The 22,819-nt window shown below is 38.1% G+C and overlaps 1 protein-coding gene across 5 annotated transcripts in view; it reads left to right on the top strand.

Annotated features, from left to right (window-relative positions):
* The window catches only part of Fcp1 (RNA polymerase II subunit A C-terminal domain phosphatase Fcp1), a 180,904-nt gene that overhangs the window by 80,537 nt on the left and 77,548 nt on the right, over window positions 1–22,819 (top strand). For all 5 annotated transcript variants that reach the window (XM_070091419.1, XM_070091421.1, XM_070091422.1 and 2 more), the window contains one exon: window positions 18,036–18,250. In XM_070091419.1, coding sequence (XP_069947520.1) covers window positions 18,036–18,250 — 215 coding nt within the window. The remainder of the gene's footprint in view (window positions 1–18,035; window positions 18,251–22,819) is intronic.

Below are 22,819 nucleotides of genomic sequence, written 5' to 3'. Positions count from 1 at the left end.
GTTGAAAGTGAACATAGAAAAGAGTAAGGTGATGAGGGTATCAAATGATTTAGATAAAGAAAAATTGGATATCAAATTGGGGAGAAGGAGTATGGAAGAAGTGAACGTTTTCAGATACTTGGGAGCTGACGTGTCGGCGGATGGATTTATGAAGGATGAGGTTAATCATAGAATTGATGAGGGAAAAAAGGTGAGTGGTGCATTGAGGTATATGTGGAGTCAAAAAATGTTATCAATGGAGGCAAAGAAGGGAATGTATGAAAGTATAGTAGTACCAACACTCTTACATGGGTGTGAAGCTTGGGTTGTGAATGCAGCAGCGAGGAGGCGGTTGGAGGCAGTGGAGATGTCCTATCTAAGGGCAATGTGCGGTGTAAATATTATGCAAAAAATTCGGAGTGTGGAAATTAGGAGAAGGTGTGGAGTTAATAAAAGTATTAGTCAGAGGGCTGAAGAGGGGTTGTTGAGGTGGTTTGGTCATTTAGAGAGAATGGATCAAAGTAGAATGACATGTAGGAGAAGGAAGGTGGGGTGGGGGTCGTCCTCGAAAAGGTTGGAAGGAAGGAGTAAGGGAGGTTTTGTGGGCGAGGGGCTTGGACTTCCAGCAGGCGTGCATGAGCATGTTTGATAGGAGTGAATGGAGACGAATGGTATTTGGGACCTGACGATCTGTTGGAGTGTGAGCAGGGTAATATTTAGTTTAGGGATTCAGGGAAACCTGTTATTTTTATATAGCCGGACTTGAGTCCTGGAAATGGGAAGTACAATGCACTCTAAAGGAGGGGTTTCGGGACATTAGCAGTTTTGGAGGAATATGTTGTGTATCTTTATACGTATATGCTTCTAAACTGTTGCTCTGAGCACCTCTGCAAAAGCAGTGATTATGTGTGAATGAGGTGAAAGTGTTGAATGATGATGAAAGTATTTTCTTTTTGGGGATTTTCTTTCTATTTTGGGTCATCCTGCCTCGGTGGGAGACAGCTAACTTGTTGAAAAAAAAAATGTTTGTATTTAATGCATGTATATATTGTATGCGCCAATGTGTTTTTAGGGGATGTAATGTACAAGAAATTACATGGTTTGGTACATATTACACTTGTATCTTCAAACATGCAAAGTAATTTAGATACACTTCATACATATGCATAGACAGTACTGTTAAGTACATGTAGTTTACATTTGCTGTTTTGATTTATAAATTATTCTCTGTATAAGCAATGGAGATTCATACAGCAAACCCCCAAATTTGCAGGGACTAAGTTCCTAGAGAGCCCTACAAATTAAGACTGTGAATGCTGTACAATCCCTCTAAATTCTGTTGTTATAATCAAATTTTCAATTATAGAGTTTCATCCTGTGTAGATAAACTGCTGTAGAAGATGTGAGAATGTACAAGTATACTGTGTAATGTATGGCACTTTACACTAGTGGATGTTAGGTTAAGCTGCTAATATACACTGACTTCCCTTTTCCAAATGTTTTTATGCAGGTGTTCTATATAATTTAAGAATTATATGGCACAGAAGTGATGGAGTGAATGATGATGAAAGTTTTCTTTTTCGGGCCACCCTGCCTTGGTGGGAATTGGCTGATGTGTTAATAAAAAAAAAAAAAAAAGGCACAGAAGCATAAAAATCTCTGCATTATTTTCTGATGGAGAGAAATGGTATAAAATACACATATGATGGATAGAAAAGACAAATGCAGCATAATGCGATGCTTTATTGACTATACAGTAAGGCCCCACTTATACGGCAGGTTAGGTTCCAAGCTACTGCCAGAAAGTGGGTATTGCAGTAAAGCAGAACGCCCTATTTTTCCACTTACAAATACATATAAATGCCAGATAACAAGTTTCCACTGACATTAATTTAGTAGTAGAACTAGGCATTAACCCTTTGACTGTTTCAGTCGTATATATACGTCTTACGAGCCAATGTGTTTGACGTATACTGTACATGTATACTCAAAAATTCTAGCGGCTTCAAATCAAGCAGGATAAAGCTGGTAGGCCCACATGTGGGAGAGCGAGTCTGTGTGGTCAATGTGCGCAGTATAAAAAAATCCTGCAGCACACAGTGCATAATGAAAAAAAAAAAACTCCGTGTTTTTTTATTAAAACCCTGACTTTGAGATGTATTTTTGTATAGTATTTATAGTTGTATTCTTGTTTTTTTGGTCTCATTTGATAAAATGGAATGCATATTATAGAAATAGAAGTGATTTTGATTGGTTTTGCTGTGAAAAGGATCTTGAAATGGAGCTCAAAGTAGCAGAAATGTTTGATTTTTATCGATGTTCAAGAGTAAACAAATGACGTCATTGTCCAATAAATGTCCAACTAGCCATTCTGATACGCAGTCACGAATGGGTTGACATTATTTATACAATTATTACAATATTGCAGTAGTCTGCATAACAGTAAATCTTCTATTTTTTATGTGAATAAAAATTCAAAATAGAAAGCAAGAGTATTATAACAGGGGCCTGGAGATGTGAATGATGAACAGAGAAAATGTTATTTTAGTACCAGGAATGTCTGCATTATTCATTCTGGACCCTATTTTGAAATTGACATATTTTTTAATTTGCATGAAATTGGCCAAATTTTCGATTTCTGACCATTTTATTGGGTAGTTCAAATCAGTAAATGGGTGGTTTCTTGTGCTCAGTTGATAGAACAAATGGAGTTCTAAAGAAATAGCTACGAGTTTGGCTGACTGGAACAATGGAATTGGCCGAAAATAGGGCTCAAAGTGGGTGAAATCACCGATGTGTAAATGTCGCCAAAGTTGCTAACTTCGCGAGAGCATAATTCCGTAAGTTTTCCATCAAATTTCATACTTTTGGTGTCATTATCATCGGGAAAAGATTATCTCATTTCATAATTTTTTTTTTTTTTTTTTTTTAAATATTTTGCAACACTTTAGGATTTGGGGTTGCAACAGTCAAAGGGTTAAAACAATAAAAAGTAAAATACACACAGTACACTTACTAGCACCCTGCCTACATGTAATATATGACATTTAAAGTGCCCCAGAACAATAGAATGTATATACAGTACTCTGGTTACTTACCTTAAAATATTTGTAGTCTTAGTGTTGGGTGAGAGGTGAGTAAATGAGATAAAACAAACGAGAAATAGAGAACGAGTCAGTGAGAGAGGACAGAGAAGCGGAGTCTGTAAACGAGCAGACTAACTCATCTGGTTATTGTTGATACATGTTCATTTCCATGTTTTTGAGCTTATACCATAATACAAACACCTTACATTGTGTACAAGTTGTCTCCATGTTGGTAGAATAAATAAAAAGCAACACTCCCATTCTCATATAACACCATTTTTAGAAGGAATGATGCTCTCTAAGTGAAGGCATAGGAAAGAAATAATTACAGTTACCCTCAGTAATACTATTGTGTACACATTTTCTTTGGTGTTGAACTAGAGAAAATATTACTCTTTCTGACACTCCAAAAAGTTGAGTGAAAAAATCTCATATTATGTTAATTTATTCTACAGTGGGGTGTATTTATCATGTTTATATGTTACGTAGTATATTTATTATATAATTTTGAAAAAATATAGATGTATTAATGAAAATGTCTATATAAATGTAATATACAACATTTAATGTGCCTCTCCTCACTTAGCAACGTACTCGTTTACCAACAACTTTGACTTACAACAGGCTCTCTGACCAGTATGCATACCTAAATAATGTATATTAGAGCTGATTTCCTCTATTCTGTTTATTACAATATACAGTAAACTACTGTATAAACATTTAAAAATATATGAGAAATGTCATAAATGGTGCAAAGGTGACATTAAAACAATATTAGAAATGGATGAAACAAACCCACTATAATTATAGTATGCTCCTCACTTAGCGATGAATTCATTTACCAACGTGGTCTTTGGAACGGAACTCTGTCGTTAAGTGAGGAGAGACTGTATTATTATCATCATTATTAATATGGCATCTTCAAGACTAATAAGACACTCTTCATGATTTTAATGTGTACCTGCATGACACCACAATAAGTTTATTTAGGTACAGTTACACATAAGTACACCTACCATCCGACTTACAACCACTCGACTTACGACAGTGTTTTTTATGCCAAATTTCTGGGAAATAAACAACTATTTGTGTTGTACACAGTGTTTATCCTAAACCTTACAGTATAAAATACAGTACTAACAACATAAAAAGTAAAGTAAAACATGAAATACCAAAATAAAACAATAAAATAAAGTCATTACAAAAATGTTTTGTTGATATTCAGTAGTAAAGTTCGACTTACGACCATTTCGACATACGACCGGTTTCTCGGAACCGAACTCGGTCGTAAGTCGGATGGTAGGTGTATAATTATTTTTTTGTTCTTTCAATAAACTGGTCGTATCACACTGAGAAAGGGTGGCCCGAAAGGGAAAACAGAAGTTTCTCCTTTGAAATTTAGTAATACAGAGTTGGGAGGTTCGAGTCCTGCTGTGGACGTAGAGACAATGTTTGTAAATAATTTCGCCTGTTTGCGAATTGTTAAGCATTTCAAATCTCTTTCGTTGTCCACTGCATGTGGCAGAATTCGATGAAATAACTTTCAAAATGAGCTTGGTGCCCTGGGGTATGGGGTTACATCACTTAGCTTCGGCTAAACGCCCATACTTATCTTGGGTCTAGCTGCATGGTAAAGTACTGTGGACTTTGATACAGAGTTAGCAGGTTCGAGTCCTGCTGTGGACGTAGAGACAATGTTTGTAAATAATTTCGCCTGTTTGCGAATTGTTAAGCATTTCAAACCTCTTTCATTGTCCATTGCATGTGGCAGAATTCGATGAAATAAAATGAGTAATATACGTATACAGGAGTTGGGGTTACTAGCCCCTGACTCCCGGCATTTTAGTTGCCTCTTATGACACGCATGCTTACGGAGGAAGAATTCTGTTCGACTTCCCCATGGAGAATAAGTAATTTTGTTTTTCTTTTCCAACAAGTCGGCAGTCTCCCACCTAGGCAGGGTGACCGAAAAAGAAAGAAAATCCCCAAAACGAAAATACTTTCATCATCGTTCAACACTTTCACCTCACTCATACATAATCACTGTTTTTGCAGAGGCACCCAGATACAACAGTTTAGAAGCATATACGTATAAAGATACAATATAAAAAGAGACCTGAAATAATTACAATGTCAGGACCCGAGTTATATACCGTCCTTTACACATCCCACCAAACTGCCAATATCCCAAACCCCTCCTTTAGAGTCCAGGCATTGTACTTCCCATTTCCAGAACTCAATTCCAGATATACGTATATTAAAATAACCGGTTTCCCTGAATCCCTTCACTGAATATTACCCTGCTCACACTACAACAGCTCGTCAGGTCCCAAAAACCATTCGTCTCCATTCACTCCTATCTAACACGCTCATGCACGCTTGCTGGAAGTCCAAGCCCCTCGCCCACAAATCCTCCTTTACCCCCCTACCTCCAACCTTTTCGAGGATGACCCCTACCCCGCCTTCCTTCCCCTACAGATTTATACTCTCTCCATGTTGTTCTACTTTTATCCATTCTCTCTAAATGACCAAACCACCTCAATAACCCCTCTTCAGCCCTCTGACTAATACTTTTATTAACTTTACACCTTCTCCTAATTTCCACACTTCGACTTCTCTGCATAATATTTACACCACATATTGCCCTTAGACAGGACATCTCCACTGCCTCCAACTGCCTCCTCGCTGCAGCATTTACAACCCAAGCTTCACACCCATACAAGAGTGTTGGTACCACTATATTTTCATACATTCCCTTCTTTGCCTCCATTGATAACGTTTTTAGTCTCCACATATTCCTCAACGCACCACTCACCTTTTTTCCCTCGTCAATTCTATGGTTAACCTCATCCTTCATAAACCCATTCGCTGATGCATCAACTACCAAATATCTGAAAACATTCACTTCCATACTCCTTCTCTCCAATGTGGTATCCAATTTTTCTTTATCTAAATCATTTGATACCCTCATCACCTTACTCTTATCTGTGTTCACTTTCAACTTTCCACCTTTACACACCCTCCCAAACTCGTCCACTAACCTTCGCAACTTTTCTTTAGAATCACCCATAAGCACAGTATCATCAGCAAAAAGTAACTGTGTCAAATTCCTATTTTTGTATTTGATTCCCCATAATTTAATCCCACACCTCTCCCCAACACCCTAGCATAACTTCTTTTACAACCCCATCTATAAATATATTAAACAACCATGGTGACATTACACATCCCTGTTTAAGACCAACTTTTACTGGGAAGTAATCTCCATCTCTTCTACACACCCTAACCTGAGCCTCACTATCCCCATAAAAATTCTTTACAGCATTTAGTAACTTACTACCTATTCCATATACTACTTGCAACATCTGCCGCATGCTACCCTATCCACTCTATCATATGCCTTTTCTAAATCCATAAATGCAATGAAAACTTCCCTACCTTTATCTAAATACTGTTCATATACATGTACAGTGGACCCCCGGTTAACGATTTTAATCCGTGCAAGAGGGGTAATTGTTATGCGAAATAATCGTTATGTGAATGAATTTTCCCCATAAGAAATAATGGAAATAAAATTAATCCGTGTAAGACACCCAAAAGTATGAAAAAAAAAATTTTACCACATGAAATATACATTTTCCCACACACAAAGAGAAGGATACATGCACAATAGTAGAGTAGTACATGCACAGTATATATTGTGCATGTACTAGTCTACTAAATGAAGAATAAATGACACTTACCTTTATTGAAGATGCAGCAATGACTGATGAGACACTGTGTCCTGGGAGTGCCTTTTCCTCCTGAGTACTGTAGGTCCTGTTTGGCATTTTCTTCCAGAACAGGCCTTATCACACTGTGTATGCCACTACGATTCTTAAATCTCTCAAACCAACCTTTGCTGGCTTTAAATTCACCAATATGAGCACTAGTTCCAGGCATTTTTCCCTGTTCACCTGGGTGTTAGTCGACTTGTGTGGGTTGCATCCTGGGAGACAAGATTAAGGACCCCAATGGAAATAAGTTAGACAGTCTTCGATGACACTGACTTTCTTGGGTTATCCTGGGTGGCAAATCCTCTGGGGTTAATTGTTTCTTGGTATTCTCAATAAGCCACACCAACAACGGTGCTACAGCAGCAGCAGCAGCAGCTGACGGTGGTACAGCAGCAACAGACGATGTTACAGCAGCAGCAGACGATGCTACAGCAGCAGCAGACGATGCTACAGCAGCAGCAGCAGCTGACGGTGGTACAGCAGCAACAGACGATGTTACAGCAGCAGCAGACGATGCTACAGCAGCAGCAGACGATGCTACAGTAGCAGCAGCAGCTGACGGTGGTACAGCAGCAACAGACGATGCTACAGCAGCAACAGACGATGTTACAGCAGCAGCAGACGATGCTACAGCAGCAGCAGCAGCTGACAGTGCAGCAGCAGCAGCAGCTGTACCACCAATAGTAGCGATGGTTGATTGGGGTTTATTATACAACCTGGCCAGCTCGGAGACACGCACTCCACTTTCATACTTATCAATGATCTTTTTCTTCATCTCTATTGTCATTCTCACCCTTATTGCTGTAGGGTTGGCACTAGAAGCTTTCTTGGGGCCCATGGTCACTTATTTTCCAGAAAAAGCACCGAAAACACTGTAATAATACGAAATATTCCGATTGTATGCTTGGATGTTACCGCGGAGGCTGGCTGGTAAACAATGCCACCGGCTGAACATGTGAGCGTGGCTCAGGCCGCACATTGGACGCGTCTCGGACGAAAATCGGTGAGCGGGTTTTTAAGCGGTATGTGAGGCAAAAATTTTGCGATTAAAGTAAGCGGTATGCGGAATAATCGCTATGTGATGCCATCGTTATGCGGGGGTCCACTATGCTTCAATGTAAACACTTGATCTACATATCCCCTACCCACTTTAAAGACTCTTTGCTCATCCGCAATCCTACTCTCTGTCTTACCTCTAATTCTTTCAGTAATAACCCTACCGTACTCTTTTCCTGGTATACTCAGTAAACTTATTCCCTTATACAGTGGAACCTCAAATTTCGAACTTAGTTCATTCCAGGAGCTAGTTCTAAATTCAAAAAGTTTGAAAAGCGAAGCCATATTTCCCATAAGAAATAATGGAAATACAGTGGTCCCTCAATTATCGTGTATAATCCGTTCCTGGAAGTGGGACTATTATCGAAATGGACGATTTACGAATCAATTTTCCCCATAAGAAATAATGTGAATTCAATTAATCCGTTCCTGACACCCAGAAGTATTAAAACAAAAAAATTTTTTACATGAAATATAGATGTAGTACATAAACAATACAGTGGCACATGATGAATTAAACATTAACAGAATAATACTTACCTTTATTGACAATTCTTCTTTGTGTATGGAAGACTGGAGAAGGAGACAGATTGGATGATTTACTGTTTGGAAGGGGAATCCCCTTCCATCAACACCTCGGGTACCAATTGCTTTTCTGGGGTTACTTCTCTTCTCTGTTTCTTAATGCCACTAGGACCACCTTGAGAGTCACTGGAGTCCTGTCTCACAAAAAAAAGTGTCCAGAGAGCTCTGTTTCTGGTGTCTCTTTAAAACTTCCCTAAAATGGGCCAAGACTCTGTCACTGTATATGTTGCCGATATGGCTCGCAACATCCTTCTCTGGGTGATGTTTCTCCATAAATCTTTCCATCCTACCCCACATTTCAAAAATCTCCTTAATTTCTGAAGAAGGCACCTTCCTCCATCTCTCTTCCTCCTCCTCTGCAGCAAGATTCTGAGCTGTGATCTGTTGCTCTTCCTGCTGAAGCTCTTGCAGCTCCTCAATGGTTAGCTCTTCTTTGTGGTCCTCCACCAACTCTTCCACATCCTCCAAACTCACATCCATCCGCATGAACATAAGAAAGGAGGAACACTGCAGGAGGCCTGCTGGCCCATACTAGGCAGGTCCTTTACAATTCATCCCACTAACAAAACATTTGCCCAACCCAATTTTCAATGCCACCCAAGAAATAAGCTCTGATGTGAAAGTCCCACTCAAATCCAACCCCTCCCGCTCATGTACTTATCCAACCTAGATTTGAAACTACGCAAAGTCCCAGCCTCAATAACCCAACTAGGTAGACTGTTCCACTCATCAACTACCCTATTTCCAAACCAATACTTTCCTATGTCCTTTCTAAATCTAAACTTATCTAATTTAAATCCATTATTGCGGGTTCTCTCTTGGAGAGACATCCTCAAGACCTTATTAATATCCCCTTTATTAATACCTATCTTCCACTTATACACTTCGATCAGGTCTCCCCTCATTCTTCGTCTAACAAGTGAATGTAACTTAAGAGTCTTCAATCTTTCTTCATAAGGAAGATTTCTAATGCTATGTATTAATTTAGTCATCCTACGCTGAATGTTTTCTAACGAATTTATGTCCATTTTGTAATACGGAGACCAGAACTGAGCTGCATAATCTAGGTGAGGCCTTACTAATGATGTATAAAGCTGCAGTATGACCTCTGGATTTCTGTTGCTTACACTTCTTGATATAAATCCCAGTAATCTATTTGCCTTATTACGTACGCTTAGGCATTGCTGTCTTGGTTTAAGGTTGCTGCTCACCATAACCCCCAAGTCCTTTTCGCAATCTGTATTGGTAAGTTCTACATCATTTAACTTATAAGTACTAGGGTTATGGGCACTCCCAAGCTTCAGAACCTTGCATTTATCTACATTGAACTGCATCTGCCACTTTTCTGACCAAGAATAGAGTTTGTTTAAATCCTTTTGAAGTTCCATAACATCTACGTTTGAATCAATTATCCTACCTATCTTTGTGTCATCGGCGAATTTGCTCATATCACTAGTAATTCCCTCATCAAGATCATTGATATATATTATAAACAACAACGGGCCCAAGACTGATCCCTGTGGAACGCCACTTGTTACAGATCCCCACTCGGATTTAACCCCATTTATGGACACACTGCTTCCTGTCAGTGAGCCATGACTCGATCCACGAGAGCACTTTTCCCCCAGTGCCATGAGCTGCCACTTTCTTTAACAGTCTATGGTGCGGAACTCTATCAAAAGCCTTACTAAAATCTAAGTAAATAATATCAAATTCTTTATTGTGGTGAACAGCCTCAAAAGCTTTACTGAAGAAAGTTAATAAATTAGTTAGACAAGACCGGCCTCTTGTGAATCCATGCTGAGTATCATTAATCAAGCTATGCTTATCGAGATGGCTTCTTATAATCTCAGCTATAATTGACTCTAGTAATTTACCTACAATTGAGGTCAGGCTTATTGGGCGGTAATTTGACGGTAACGACTTGTCCCCTGTTTTAAAAATAGGAATTACATTAGCCATCTTCCACATATCAGACACTACACCTGTTTGAAGAGATAAATTAAAAATATTAGTTAATGGTTCACAGAGTTCCATTTTGCATTCCTTAAGAACCCTTGAAAAAACCTCATCAGGACCCAGCGACTTATTTTGCTTCAGTCTGTCTCTCTGCTTCACAACCATCTCACTAGTGACTGTGATGTTACATAATTTATCTTCTTCTAGCCCACTGTAAAAATTAATTACTGGAATATTGTTAGTATCTTCCTGTGTAAAAACTGAGAGAAAATAATTATTTAAAATCAAGCACATTTCATTCTCTTTGTCAGTAAGGTGCCCATAGTTATTTTTAAGGGGACCTATCTTATCTCTAACTTTTGTTCTATAGACCTGGAAAAAACTTTTTGGGTTAGTTTTAGAATCCCTAGCAACTTTAATTTCATAGTCCCTTTTAGCTTTTCTTATCCCCTTTTTAATGTCCCTCTTAATGTCAATACACTGATTCATAAGATGACCCTCACCTCTTTTGATATGCCTATAAATTCCTTTCTTATGCCCTAGTAGATATTTCAGCCTATTATTCAACCATTTTGGGTCATTTCTATTAGATCTAATTTCTTTATATGGGATAAACGCTCTTTGAGCAGCATGTACAGTGTTCAGAAAACTGTCATATTGATAGCTCTCTTCATTACCCCAGTCAACAGATGATAAGTGTTCTCTAAGCCCATCGTAATCTGCTAAGCGCAAATCTGGGACTGTTACTGAGTTATCGCTACTATCGTACTTCCATTCAATGCTAAATGTAATTGATTTGTGGTCGCTAGCACCCAGTTCCTCTGAAATTTCTAATCCATTGTGGCACTCCCCAGTGCCACAATGGATTTAACAACTGACATAGGCTCATCAGGGTCAGCCTCAAACCCTTCAAAATCCCTCTTGTGGACACAATCTGGCCACAGTTTTCTCCAAGCAGAATTCAAAGTCCTGGTAGTCACTCCCTCCCAAGCCTTACCTATAAGGCTTATGCAATGGAGAATACTGAAGTGTTCTTTCCAAAAATCTCTTAGGGTCAAGTGAGTGTCTGAGGTCATATTCAAGCACCTTTCAAACATTGCTTTGGTGTCGAGTTTTTTAAAGTTTGCAATGACCTGCTGGTCCATGGGCTGGAGGAAAGGAGTGGTATTCGGGGCAAGAACTTTGCTGTGATGAACCCAAACTCCTTCAGAATTAGGTCATCCAAGTTTGGAGGATGAGCAGGTGCGTTGTCCATTACTAGGAGGCACTTGAGATCCAATTTCTTTTCCAGGAGGTAATTCTTCACACTAGGGCCAAACACTTCATTGAACCACTCGATGAAAATGTCCCTTGTGACCCATGCCTTAGTATTAGATCTCCAAAACACACACAATTTTTCTCTTCATAACATTGTTTTTCTTGAACACACTAGGATTTTCAGAATGGTACACTAGTAATGGCTTCACTTTGAAATCCCCATTAGCATTATCACAGAACATTAGCGTCAGCCTGTCTTTCATAGGCTTGTGTCCTGGCAGCGCCTTTTCTTCCTGAGCAATGTAGGTCCTCTTTGGCATTTTCTTCCAAAAGAGGCCTGTTTCATCACAATTGAACACTTGTTCAGGTTTCAGTCCTTCACTGTTTATGTACTCCTTGAATTTATGCACATATTTTTCAGCCGCCTGTGGTCCGAACTGGCAGCCTCACCATGCCTTACCACACTGTGTATGCCAGTACACTTCTTAAATCTCTCAAACCAGCCTTTGCTGGCCTTAAATTCACTCACATCACCACTAATTGCAGGCAATTTCTTTACCAAATCGTCATGCAACTGCCTAGCCTTTTCACAAATAAGCGATGTCATAAGACTGTCCTGCTAATTGTTTCTCGTTTATCCACACCATTAATAACTTCTCAACATCTTCGAGTACTGGTGATCTCCTTTTTGTCAGCATATTTACCCCCTTTGCAACAACAGCGTCCTTGATTTCCTTTTTCTTGGCTATGATGGAAGATATGGTTGTACGGGATTTGTTATACATCCTGGCCAGTTTGCCCACACGTACGCCACTATCATATTGTTCAATGATGTTTTCCTTAAATTCAGTCGTATTTCTCACCTTCTTTACCAAAGGCTTGGCACTAGGAACTTTCTTTGGAGCCATGGTAGCTTATTTAGCACTTAAATAACTTGCAAGCACTAAAATAAATGACGGTCTACTGTATATAAAATATGAAATAACTTTTAAAAACACTTGAAATTTTGGAGTTTCCAGACATAATGGAGTGACATGGTGCTTATGCAGCTCACGGAGAATGTAAACAAACAGGGTGAGGCATGGTGACCATATTAGAAAGTCAAGTGGGGGAAGCCGTATAGCGAGTTTTGGTCATAATTCGAAATGTCCACATTAGCAGAATGCCGTAAAGAGAAACGCTGTGAAGCAGGGCCCTATTGTATATATTTCTCAATTTCTTTTACAATTCTGAAAAAAAAAAATTTTACTTGCTTTGAGCAAATGCCATACACATACGTTACATCCAGTTACAGCAAAATACAGCCTCTCATCACTTAGCGACTTAATCATTTACTGACGACTCGGACTTACGACAGGCTCTTCGACCAGTATGCATACCTAAATATTATATATGAGAGCTGATTTCCTTTATTCTGTTTATTACAATATACAGTACAATACTGTATAAACATTTAAAAATATACCAGAAATGTTATGTGCAAAGGTGGCATGAAACCAATATCAAAGATGGTTGCCAAAAACCCACTACCTTTCTAATATGCTCCTCACTTAGGAACAAATTCGTTTACCAACGTAGTCTTAGGAGTGGAACTCTGTCGTTAAGTGAGGAGAGGCTTTATAATGTTTCGTGTGATGATTTTATTAATTTATAATAAATGAAGTAGGTGACAAATAGGCAAGATAATATAAGTGCACAGTACCTTCTTTTCTCCTACAAATTTTCATTTGTGTTGACTGCACTGTTAATGATACATAAAGTATTCATTAACCCTTTGACTGTCGCAAGCCCCTTTCTGAAACTGTCATTCTATGTCGAAAAATTTTTGGAAAAAAAAAAACAAAATTATTTTTCTTATGAAATGATAGAGAATCTTTTCCCGATGGTAATGACACCAAAAGTACAAAATTTGATCAAAAACTTGTGGAATTACGCTCCCGCGAAGTTAACAATCTCGGCGATATACATGCATCTGCAATTTCACTGACTTTGAGCCCTATTTTCGGCCAATTCCATTATTCCATTCGACTAAACTCATAGCTATTTCTTTAGAACTCCATTTTTTCTATTAATTGAGTATAAGAAACCGCCCATTTACCGATTTCAACTCCCCAAAAAAGTGGTCAGAAATTGGCAATTTGGCCAATTTCAAGCAAATTAAAAAGATGCCAATTTCAAAATAGGGTTCAGAATAAACAATGTAGACATTCTTGACACTAAAATAACACATCCTCTGTTCATTAGTAATGTCTCTAGGCCCCTCTTATATTACTCTTGTTTTCTCTTTTGAGTTTTTATTCACAGAAAAAATAGAAGATCTACTGTTCTGCAGACTACTGCATTATTGTAAAAATGATATAAATAATATCAGTGCACTAGTGAAAGAATATTACTCCCCAGTTGACATGGATGTGTGTTGTGATTTGCTTACTCTTGAACATTGGTAAAAATTGAACATTTCTGCTACTTAGAGCTCAATTTCAAGGTTGTTTTCATCGTGAAAGTAATCAAAATCATCTCTATTTATGTAATATGTTTTCCATTCTATCAAATGAGACCAAGAAAATGAGAATACAACAATAAATACTATACGAAAATACACCTGAAAGTCAGCGTTTTAATCCAAAATCACTGTCAAGTTTTTTTTCTTTCATTATGCACTGCGTGCTGCAGGATTTTTTTTTATATAGTGCACACTGACCACACAGACCCATTCTCTCACATGTGGGCCTACCAGCTTTCTCCTGCGTGATTTGAAGCCGCTAGAATTATTGAGTATAAACACGTCCGAAACACTGGCTCGTAAGACGTATAAATACGACCGAAACAGTCAAAGGGTTAAAATAAGCTTATCGAGTAGTATACTAATTTTTATGCTGTATTAGAAGTACAAAATAAAATTTGAGTTTCCTTCAGTTTTTCACTCATCGTAAAAAATTATCAGTATTCAAAACTTTTCGTGAGAGGTACTTTAACAAAAGAATTAAATAATTTGAAGTCCAGTAAACTTTTGTTATATCAAACTAATTGGGGAGGGATTGTTTGAATATCTGTTAATTTATATTAGCTTTTAAAAATAGCAATAAAATGCCCAGAAATACTATATTGTATACCTAATATAGTACTTTACACATAGTTTACAGATATAATGTAATAAACATTGAAAATAAATGAGTTAAAAATACAATTTATCCAGTGGATTTTGCCCATGGAGATCCATTATAATGGGATCAGTTATATCGTGGGATTACTGCATGTGAATTTTGAAGCGGGTGAATTTGGGAGGGTCAACTACTCTTACATAATGGAACACTCACAACCATTTCACAACCATGTACTGTACATTAATAAGAAAGTCTTGAATATACAGTACAGTGGTCCCTCAATTATCGTCCTTAATCCGTTCCTGGAAGTGGGACTGTTATCGAAATAGACGATTTTCGAATCAATTTTCCCCATAAGAAATAATGTAAATACAATTACTCTGTTCCTGACACCCAGAAGTATTAAAAAAAATTTTTTTACATGAAATATAGATGTAGTGCATGAACAATACAATGGGACATGATGAATGAAACATTAACAGCATAACACTTACGTTTATTGGCGATTCTTCTTCATGTATGGTAGACTTGAGGAGGAGGAGAGAGATTGAATTACTGTTTGGAAGGGGAATCCCCTTCAATCAACACCTCAGATACCAAGTGCATTTCTGGGGTTACTTCTCTGTTTCTTAATGCCACTAGGACCAGCTTGAGAGTCACTGGAGTCCTGTCTCCTAAAAAAAACTGTCCAGAGAGCTCTGTTTCTGGCATCTCTTTAAAACTTCCCTAAAATGGGCCAAGACTCTGTCACTGTACAAGTTGCCGATATGGCTTGCAACATCCTTCTCAGGGTGATGTTTCTCCATAAATCTTTCCATCCTACCCCACATTTCAAAAATCTCCTTAATTTCTGAAGAAGGCACCTTCTTCCATTTCTCTTCCTCCTCCTCTGCAGCAAGATTCTGAGCTGCAATCTGTTGCTCTTCCTGCTGAAGCTCTTGCAGTTCCTCAGTGGTTAGCTCTTCGTTGTGGTCCTCCACCAACTCTTCCACATCCTCCAAACTCACATCCAACCCCATGGAACTCCCCAGTGCCACAATAGAGTTCACAACTGACATAGGCTCATCAGGGGCTGCCTCAAACCCTTCAAAATCCTTCCTGTGGACACAATCTGGCCACAAGTTTCTCCAAGCAGAGTTCAAAGTCCTGGTAGTCACTCCCTCCCAAGCCTTACCTATAAGGCTTCTGCAGTGGAGAATACTGAAGTGTTCTCTCCAAAAATCTCTTAGGGTCAAGCGAGTGTCTGAGGTCACATTAAAACACCTTTCAAACATTGCTTTGGTGTAGAGTTTTTTTAAAGTTTGAAATGACCTGCTGGTCCATGGGCTGGAGGAGAGGAGTGGTATTCGGGGGCAAGACGTTTACTGTGATGAGCCCAAACTCCTTCAGAATTAGGTCATCCAAGTTTGGAGGATGAGCAGGTGCATTGTCCATTACTAGGAGGCACTTGAGATCCAATTTCTTTTCCAGGAGGTAATTCTTCACACCATGGCCAAGCACTTCATTGAACCACTTGATGAAAATTTCTCTCGTGACCCATGCCTTATTATTAGATCACCAAGACACACACAATTTACTCTTCATAACATTGTTTTTCTTGAACACTCTGGGATTTTCAGAATGGTACACTGGTAACGGCTTCACTTTGAAATCCCCACTAGCATTAGCACAGAACATTAGCGTCAGCCTGTCTTTCATAGGCTTGTGTCCTGGCAGTGCCTTTTCTTCTTGAGTAATGTAGGTCCTCTTTGGCATTTTCTTCCAAAAGAGGCCTGTTTCGTCACAATTGAACACTTGTTCAGATTTTAGTCCTTCAGCCTATATGTACTCCTTGAATTCCTGCACATATTTTTCAGCTGCTGTTTGGTTCGAACTGGCAGCCTCACCATGCCTCATCACACTGTGTATGCCAGTACGCTTCTTAAATCTCTCAAACCAGCCTTTGCTGGCCTTAAATTCACTCACATCACCACTTTTTTCAGGCAATTCCTTTACCAAATCGTCATGCAACTGCCTAGCCTTTTCACAAATAATCGACATCATAAGACTATCTCCTGCTAATTGTTTCTCATTTATTTTTATTATTATTATTATCACACTGGCCGATTCCCACCAAGGCAGGGTGGCCCGAAAAAGAAAAACTTTCACCATCATTCACTCCATCACTGCATTCTCATTTATCCACACCAATAATAACTTCTCAACATCTTCGAATATTGGTGATCTCATTTTTGTCAGCATATTTACCCCCTTTGCAACAACAGCTTCCTTGATTTCCTTTTTCTTGGCTATGATGGAAGATATGGTTGTACAGGATTTGTTATACATCCTGGCCAGTTCTCCCACATGTACGCCACTTTGATATTATTCAATGATGTTTTTCTTAAATTCAATCGTATTTCTCACCTTCTTTACCAAAGGCTTGGCACTAGGAGCTTTCTTTGGAGCCATGGTAGCTTATTTAGCACATGCAAGCACTAAAATTAATGGAATGTTATGAAATATTTCATATGAACACGTGAGGGGACCGTTGCTCACTGGTAAACAATGGCACACTGGCTGGGAAGGGAGGCAAATGTGCTCAGAGCCGTGAGTACACATCCAGGACGAAAGATGATTAGCAAGTTAACGGACCATTTGCGAGCCAATGTTTAGACTAAATAACGGGACTATTTCCGAAATGGACGACTTTCAGGCCTGACGATTATTGAGGGACCACTGTATTTAATTTTTTATACAGTTCTCAATTTTTATTTTTATGGTTACATTAAACTGAGCATTTGTTGTATTGTACATATGCAATGAATTTGAAGTGATCTAGCCTTCATAATTTTTAATTAAAGTAAAAAAATCTTCAATTTAGGTTTCAGAAAAATCTGCCATTTTTATGAGTATGAGAGAAGGTTTTTTTTTTTTTAAATTTTGCATATTGAATGTTTTCTGAATATACTGCATTCTACTTTCACATTACAATATAATTAGTGCAATCATTGATAAAATATCTTGTATGAGTTGGTATATGTATAATGAATTATTATAAAGCTTTGCAAGTAGTTTAGGTATTTGCTCCTACATGCAGTATGAATCACAAGGCAAGCATGTAGTTAGACACATATGTGTAAACTGTTGTGAAAATCTGGTTAAGAGAAAAGGTTAAACACTGGTGTGAAGAATGACTAAATATTTTCTGTAATTTTTTGTTCTTGTTATTAAGATTTTATTTTATTTTTCAGTTCTCTCTTCCCATGTGGGGACAACCTTGTTTGTATCATTGATGACCGCACAGATGTTTGGAATTATTCGCCTAATGTTGTTCAGGTTGTTCCATATCATTTCTTTCGACACACTGGAGACATTAATGCACCACAAGGCTTACAGAATAGAGAAAATGAAGATTGCAAAGGCATAGATTTTAAAAATTTGAAAAAAGAAAATGATAAAGATATTGGTAAGTTCTTAATTGAAATCCCAATAGTAAATTTGTTTCCCTTATTTTGTCCAAAGTGTTTAAATTTATATCACAGTAAGTTAGGTCATTTTATTTGGCTCAAAGTGTGTTGGAAAATAATTTTTTTTTTTTTTTCAACAGTTCTGAATGATTTTGAGCAGTTTTTTTGTCAGTTTATCTGTAACTCATAGAATCATTATTTTGAATGTCAACTGTACCCTGTCTTTTGTAGATTTTTTCTACTGCAGTACTACTACTACTACCTGTACATTATTATTTTTTTTTTTTAACACTTCAGCCCTCTCCCACCAAGGCAGGGTGGCAAAAAACAACAAAGAAAGACTTTCGCCATCATTAACACATAATGACTCTCTGCAGAGGCACTCAGATATGATCGTTTAGATGTCATTCCAAACAGCCAATATCCCAAACCCCCTCCTTTAACCCCTTCAGGGTCCAAGGCCAAAATCTGAAGTGGTGCCCCAGTGTCCGAGAATTTAAAAAAAAAAAAAAAATTTTTTTCTTATGAAATGGTAGAGAATCTGTTTGTGAAGGTAATGAAACAAAAAGTACGAAATTTGATGGAAAATTGACGAAATTATGCTCTCGCGAATTTTGATGTGTCAGCAATATTCACGAATCGGCGATTTTGCTGACTTTGACTCCTATTTTAGGCCAATTACATTATTCCAGTCGACCAAATTCTTAGCTATTTCACTAGTATTACTTCTATTCTATTGATTGAGCACAAGAAATCGCCAAGTCAACTGTTTCAACTACAAAATAGTGATTGGAAATTGGTAATTTGGCCAATTTAACACAAAGTTCAAAATACAGTGGACCCTCGCTTAACGATCGCCTCCCAATGCGACCAATTATGTAAGTGTATTTATGTAAGTGCATTTGTACGTGTATGTTTGGGGGTCTGAAATGGACTAATCTACTTCACAATATTCCTTATGGTAACAAATTCGGTCAGTACTGGCACCTGAACATACTTCTGGGATGAAAAAATATCATTAATCGGGGGTCCACTGTATTCCAATTTCAAAATAGGTCCCAGAATAAACAATGTAGGTATTCCTGGCACTAAACTAACATTTCCTCTGTTCATAAGTTACATTTTGAGGCTTTACAAATAAATTCCATTTTGATTTTTTATTCACATAGTGAATTTTTATTCACACCAAAAAAATAGAAGATTTTCTGTTATGCAATATTGTAATAATTGCATAAATATCATCACCACATTTGTGAATGTATATTAGACCCACCAGCTGGCGTGTATTAGACGTGTGAGGTCGTTTGTTTACTCTTGAATATCAGCAAAAATTTAACATTTCCGCTACTTTGAGCTCAGTTTCAAGCCATTTCCAGTGCTAAAACCAATCAAAATCATCTCTATTTCTGTAATATGTCTTCCATTCTATCAAATGAGACCAAAAAATCGCAAATACAACTAAAAAAAATAGGAAAAAACACTGCGAAATCGCTGTTTTAATAAAAAGTCACGGTCTCAGTTTTTTTTCTCTCATTATACACAGTGTGCTGCAGGATTTGTTTTATGTGGTGCACACATACCACATAGATGTGTTCTCTCATATCTAGGCCCAAATTTACCACTCACAGTTTATCAGAGTGAGCTGAGCTCATGGCGTAGATCTACGGTTTGGACCCTGAACATAAAGCCGTAGATCTACGGCACGGACCCTGAAAGGGTTAACCCTTAAACGGTCCAAACGTATATATATACGTTCACTTGCGTAGCACCCCAACTTTTTTGAGAAAAAAAAATCTTTTTTTTTTTTAATAGGAAAAAAAGAGCATGTGGTACCTAGGTGTCCCCAATTATTTTAATATGGCACACCGTGAGTGCGCACACCCATTCTCTCATGTCTAGGCGACTCAGGCTTTTTTATTATTATTATTATCACACTGGCCGATTCCCACCAAGGCAGGGTGGCCCGAAAAAGAAAAACTTTCACCATCATTCACTACATCACTGTCTTGCCAGAAGGGTGCTTTACACTACAGTTTTTAAACTGCAACATTAACACCCCTCCTTCAGGCTTATTGTGGCAATATTGAATGAATGACAAAGAAAACATATATATATGTTTGGAGCGCTACGCGAGAGAACGTATATATATATGTTTGGACCGTTTAGAGGTTAAAGTGCAGGCATTGTACTTTCTGCCTCCAGGACTCATTAAAGTGCAGGCATTGTACTTTCTGCCTCCAGGACTCAAGTCCAGATAATCAGTTTCTCTGAATCCCTTTGCAAAATATTACACTGCCCCCAAACCAACAGCTCATCAGGTCCCAAAAACCATTTGTCTCCATTCACTCCTATCTTACATACTCACATGTGCCTGCTGCATGACCATGCCCCTTGCACACAAAACCTCTTTTCATAGGAAAACCCCCTACCCCTCCTCCACTCCATTACATATTTATACACCCTCCAAGTCATCCTATTTTGCTCCATCCTCTCTAAGTGACAAAACCACCTCAACAACCATGCTTCACCGCTTTGAATAATACTTATAATAACTCCACACCACCTCCTAATTTCCACACTATGAATTCTTGGCATAATATTTACACAACACATTGCCCTTAGTCATGACATCTCCACTGCCTCCAGCCTCCTCCTTGCCACAGCATTTACAACCCCTTCTTTGCCTCCATGGATAACATCTTTTTTGTTTGTCTCCACAGCTACCTCAATGCACCACTCGCCTTTTTTTTCTTCGTCAATTCTATGGTGAACCTCATCCTTCATAGCCCATCTGCTGACAAGTCTACTCCCAAATATCTGAGCGTGTTAGATAGGAGTGAATGGAGACAGATGGTTTTTGGGACCTGACGAACTGTTGGAGTGTGAGCAGGGTAATATTTAGTGAAGGGATTCAGGGAAACTGGTTATTTTTATATAGCCGGACTTGAGTACTGGAAATGGGAAGTACAGTGCCTACACTTTAACCCTTTCAGGGTCCGTCCTGTAGATCTACGGCTTTACATTCAGGGTCCAAACCGTAGATCTACGCCATGAGCTCAGCTCATTCTGATAAACTGTGAGTGGTACATTTGGGCCTAGATATGAGAGAATACATCTATGTGGTATGTGTGCACCACATAAAATAAATCCTGCAGCACACTGTGTATAATGAGAGAAAAAAAACTGAGACCATGATTTTCGATTAAAACAGCGACTTTGCAGTGTTGGTTCGTATGTTTTTTATAGTTGTATTTGCGATTTCTTGGTCTCATTTGATAGAATGAAAGACATATTACAGAAATAGAGATGATTTTGATTGGTTTTAGCATTGGAAATGGCTTGAAACTGAGCTCAAAGTAGCGGAAATGTTAAATTTTTGCCAATCAAGAGTAAACAAACGACCTCACACGTCTAATACACACCAGCTGGTGGGTCTGATATACATTCACAAATGTGGTGATGATATTTATATAATTATTAAAATATTGCATAACAGTAAATCTTCTATTTTTTGGTGTGAATAAAAATTCATTATGTGAATAAAAAATTAAAATGGAATTTATTTGTAAAGCCTCAAAATGTAACTAATGAACAGAGGAAATGTTAGTTTAGTGCCAGGAATACCTACATCATTTATTCTGGACCCTATTTTGAAACTGGAATATTTTGAACTTTGTGTTAAATTGGCCAAATTACCAATTTCTGATCACTTTATTTTGTAGTTGAAACAGTTGACTTGGTGATTTCTTGTGCTCAATCGGTAGAATAGAAGTAATACTAGTGAAATAGCTAAGAATTTGGTCAACTGGAATAATGTAATTGGCCTAAAATGGGAGTCAAAGTCGGCAAAATCGCCGATTCGTAAATATCTCTGACACATCAAAATTCGCGAGAGCATAATTTCGTCAGTTTTCCATCAAATTTCGTACTTTTTGTTTTATTACCTTCACAAAAAGATTCTCTACCATTTCATAAGAAAAAATAACAAGTTTTTTTTTTTTTTTTTTTTTTAAATTCTTGGACACTGGGGCACCACTTCAGATTTTGGCCTTGGACCCTGAAGGGGTTAAAGGAGGGGTTTGGTATATTGGCAGTGTGGAGGGATATGTTTTATATCTTTATATATGCTTCTAAACTGTTGTATCTAGGTGCCTCTGCAAAGACACTGATTATGTATGAGTGAGGTGAAAGTATTGGATGATGATGAAAGTATTTTCTTTTTGGGTCACCCTGCCTCAGTGGGAGACAGCTGACTTGTTGGGGAAAAGAAAAATTCATCTCATCTTCCCTCCAGTATGATAATCAATTTTTCTTTACCTAACTTAGTTGATACCCTCATCACCTTAATCTTATCAATGTTCACTTTCAACTTTCTTCATTTATGCACCCTCCCAAACTTGTCCACTAAGCTTTGCAACTTCTCTTTAGAATCTCTCAAAAGCACAGTATCATCAGCAGAGAGTAACTGTGTCAACTCCCATTTTGTATTTGATTCCCCATAATTTAATCCCATCCCTCTCCCTAAGACCCTAGCATTTATTTCTTTTACAACCCCATCTATAAACACA

The sequence above is a fragment of the Cherax quadricarinatus genome, chromosome 35 (assembly GCF_038502225.1).
Source record: "Cherax quadricarinatus isolate ZL_2023a chromosome 35, ASM3850222v1, whole genome shotgun sequence".
In the NCBI taxonomy this organism is placed as follows: Eukaryota; Metazoa; Arthropoda; class Malacostraca; order Decapoda; family Parastacidae; genus Cherax; species Cherax quadricarinatus.
Note: the sequence above shows the minus strand (reverse complement) of the source record. Positions and strands in the feature narration are given on the sequence as shown.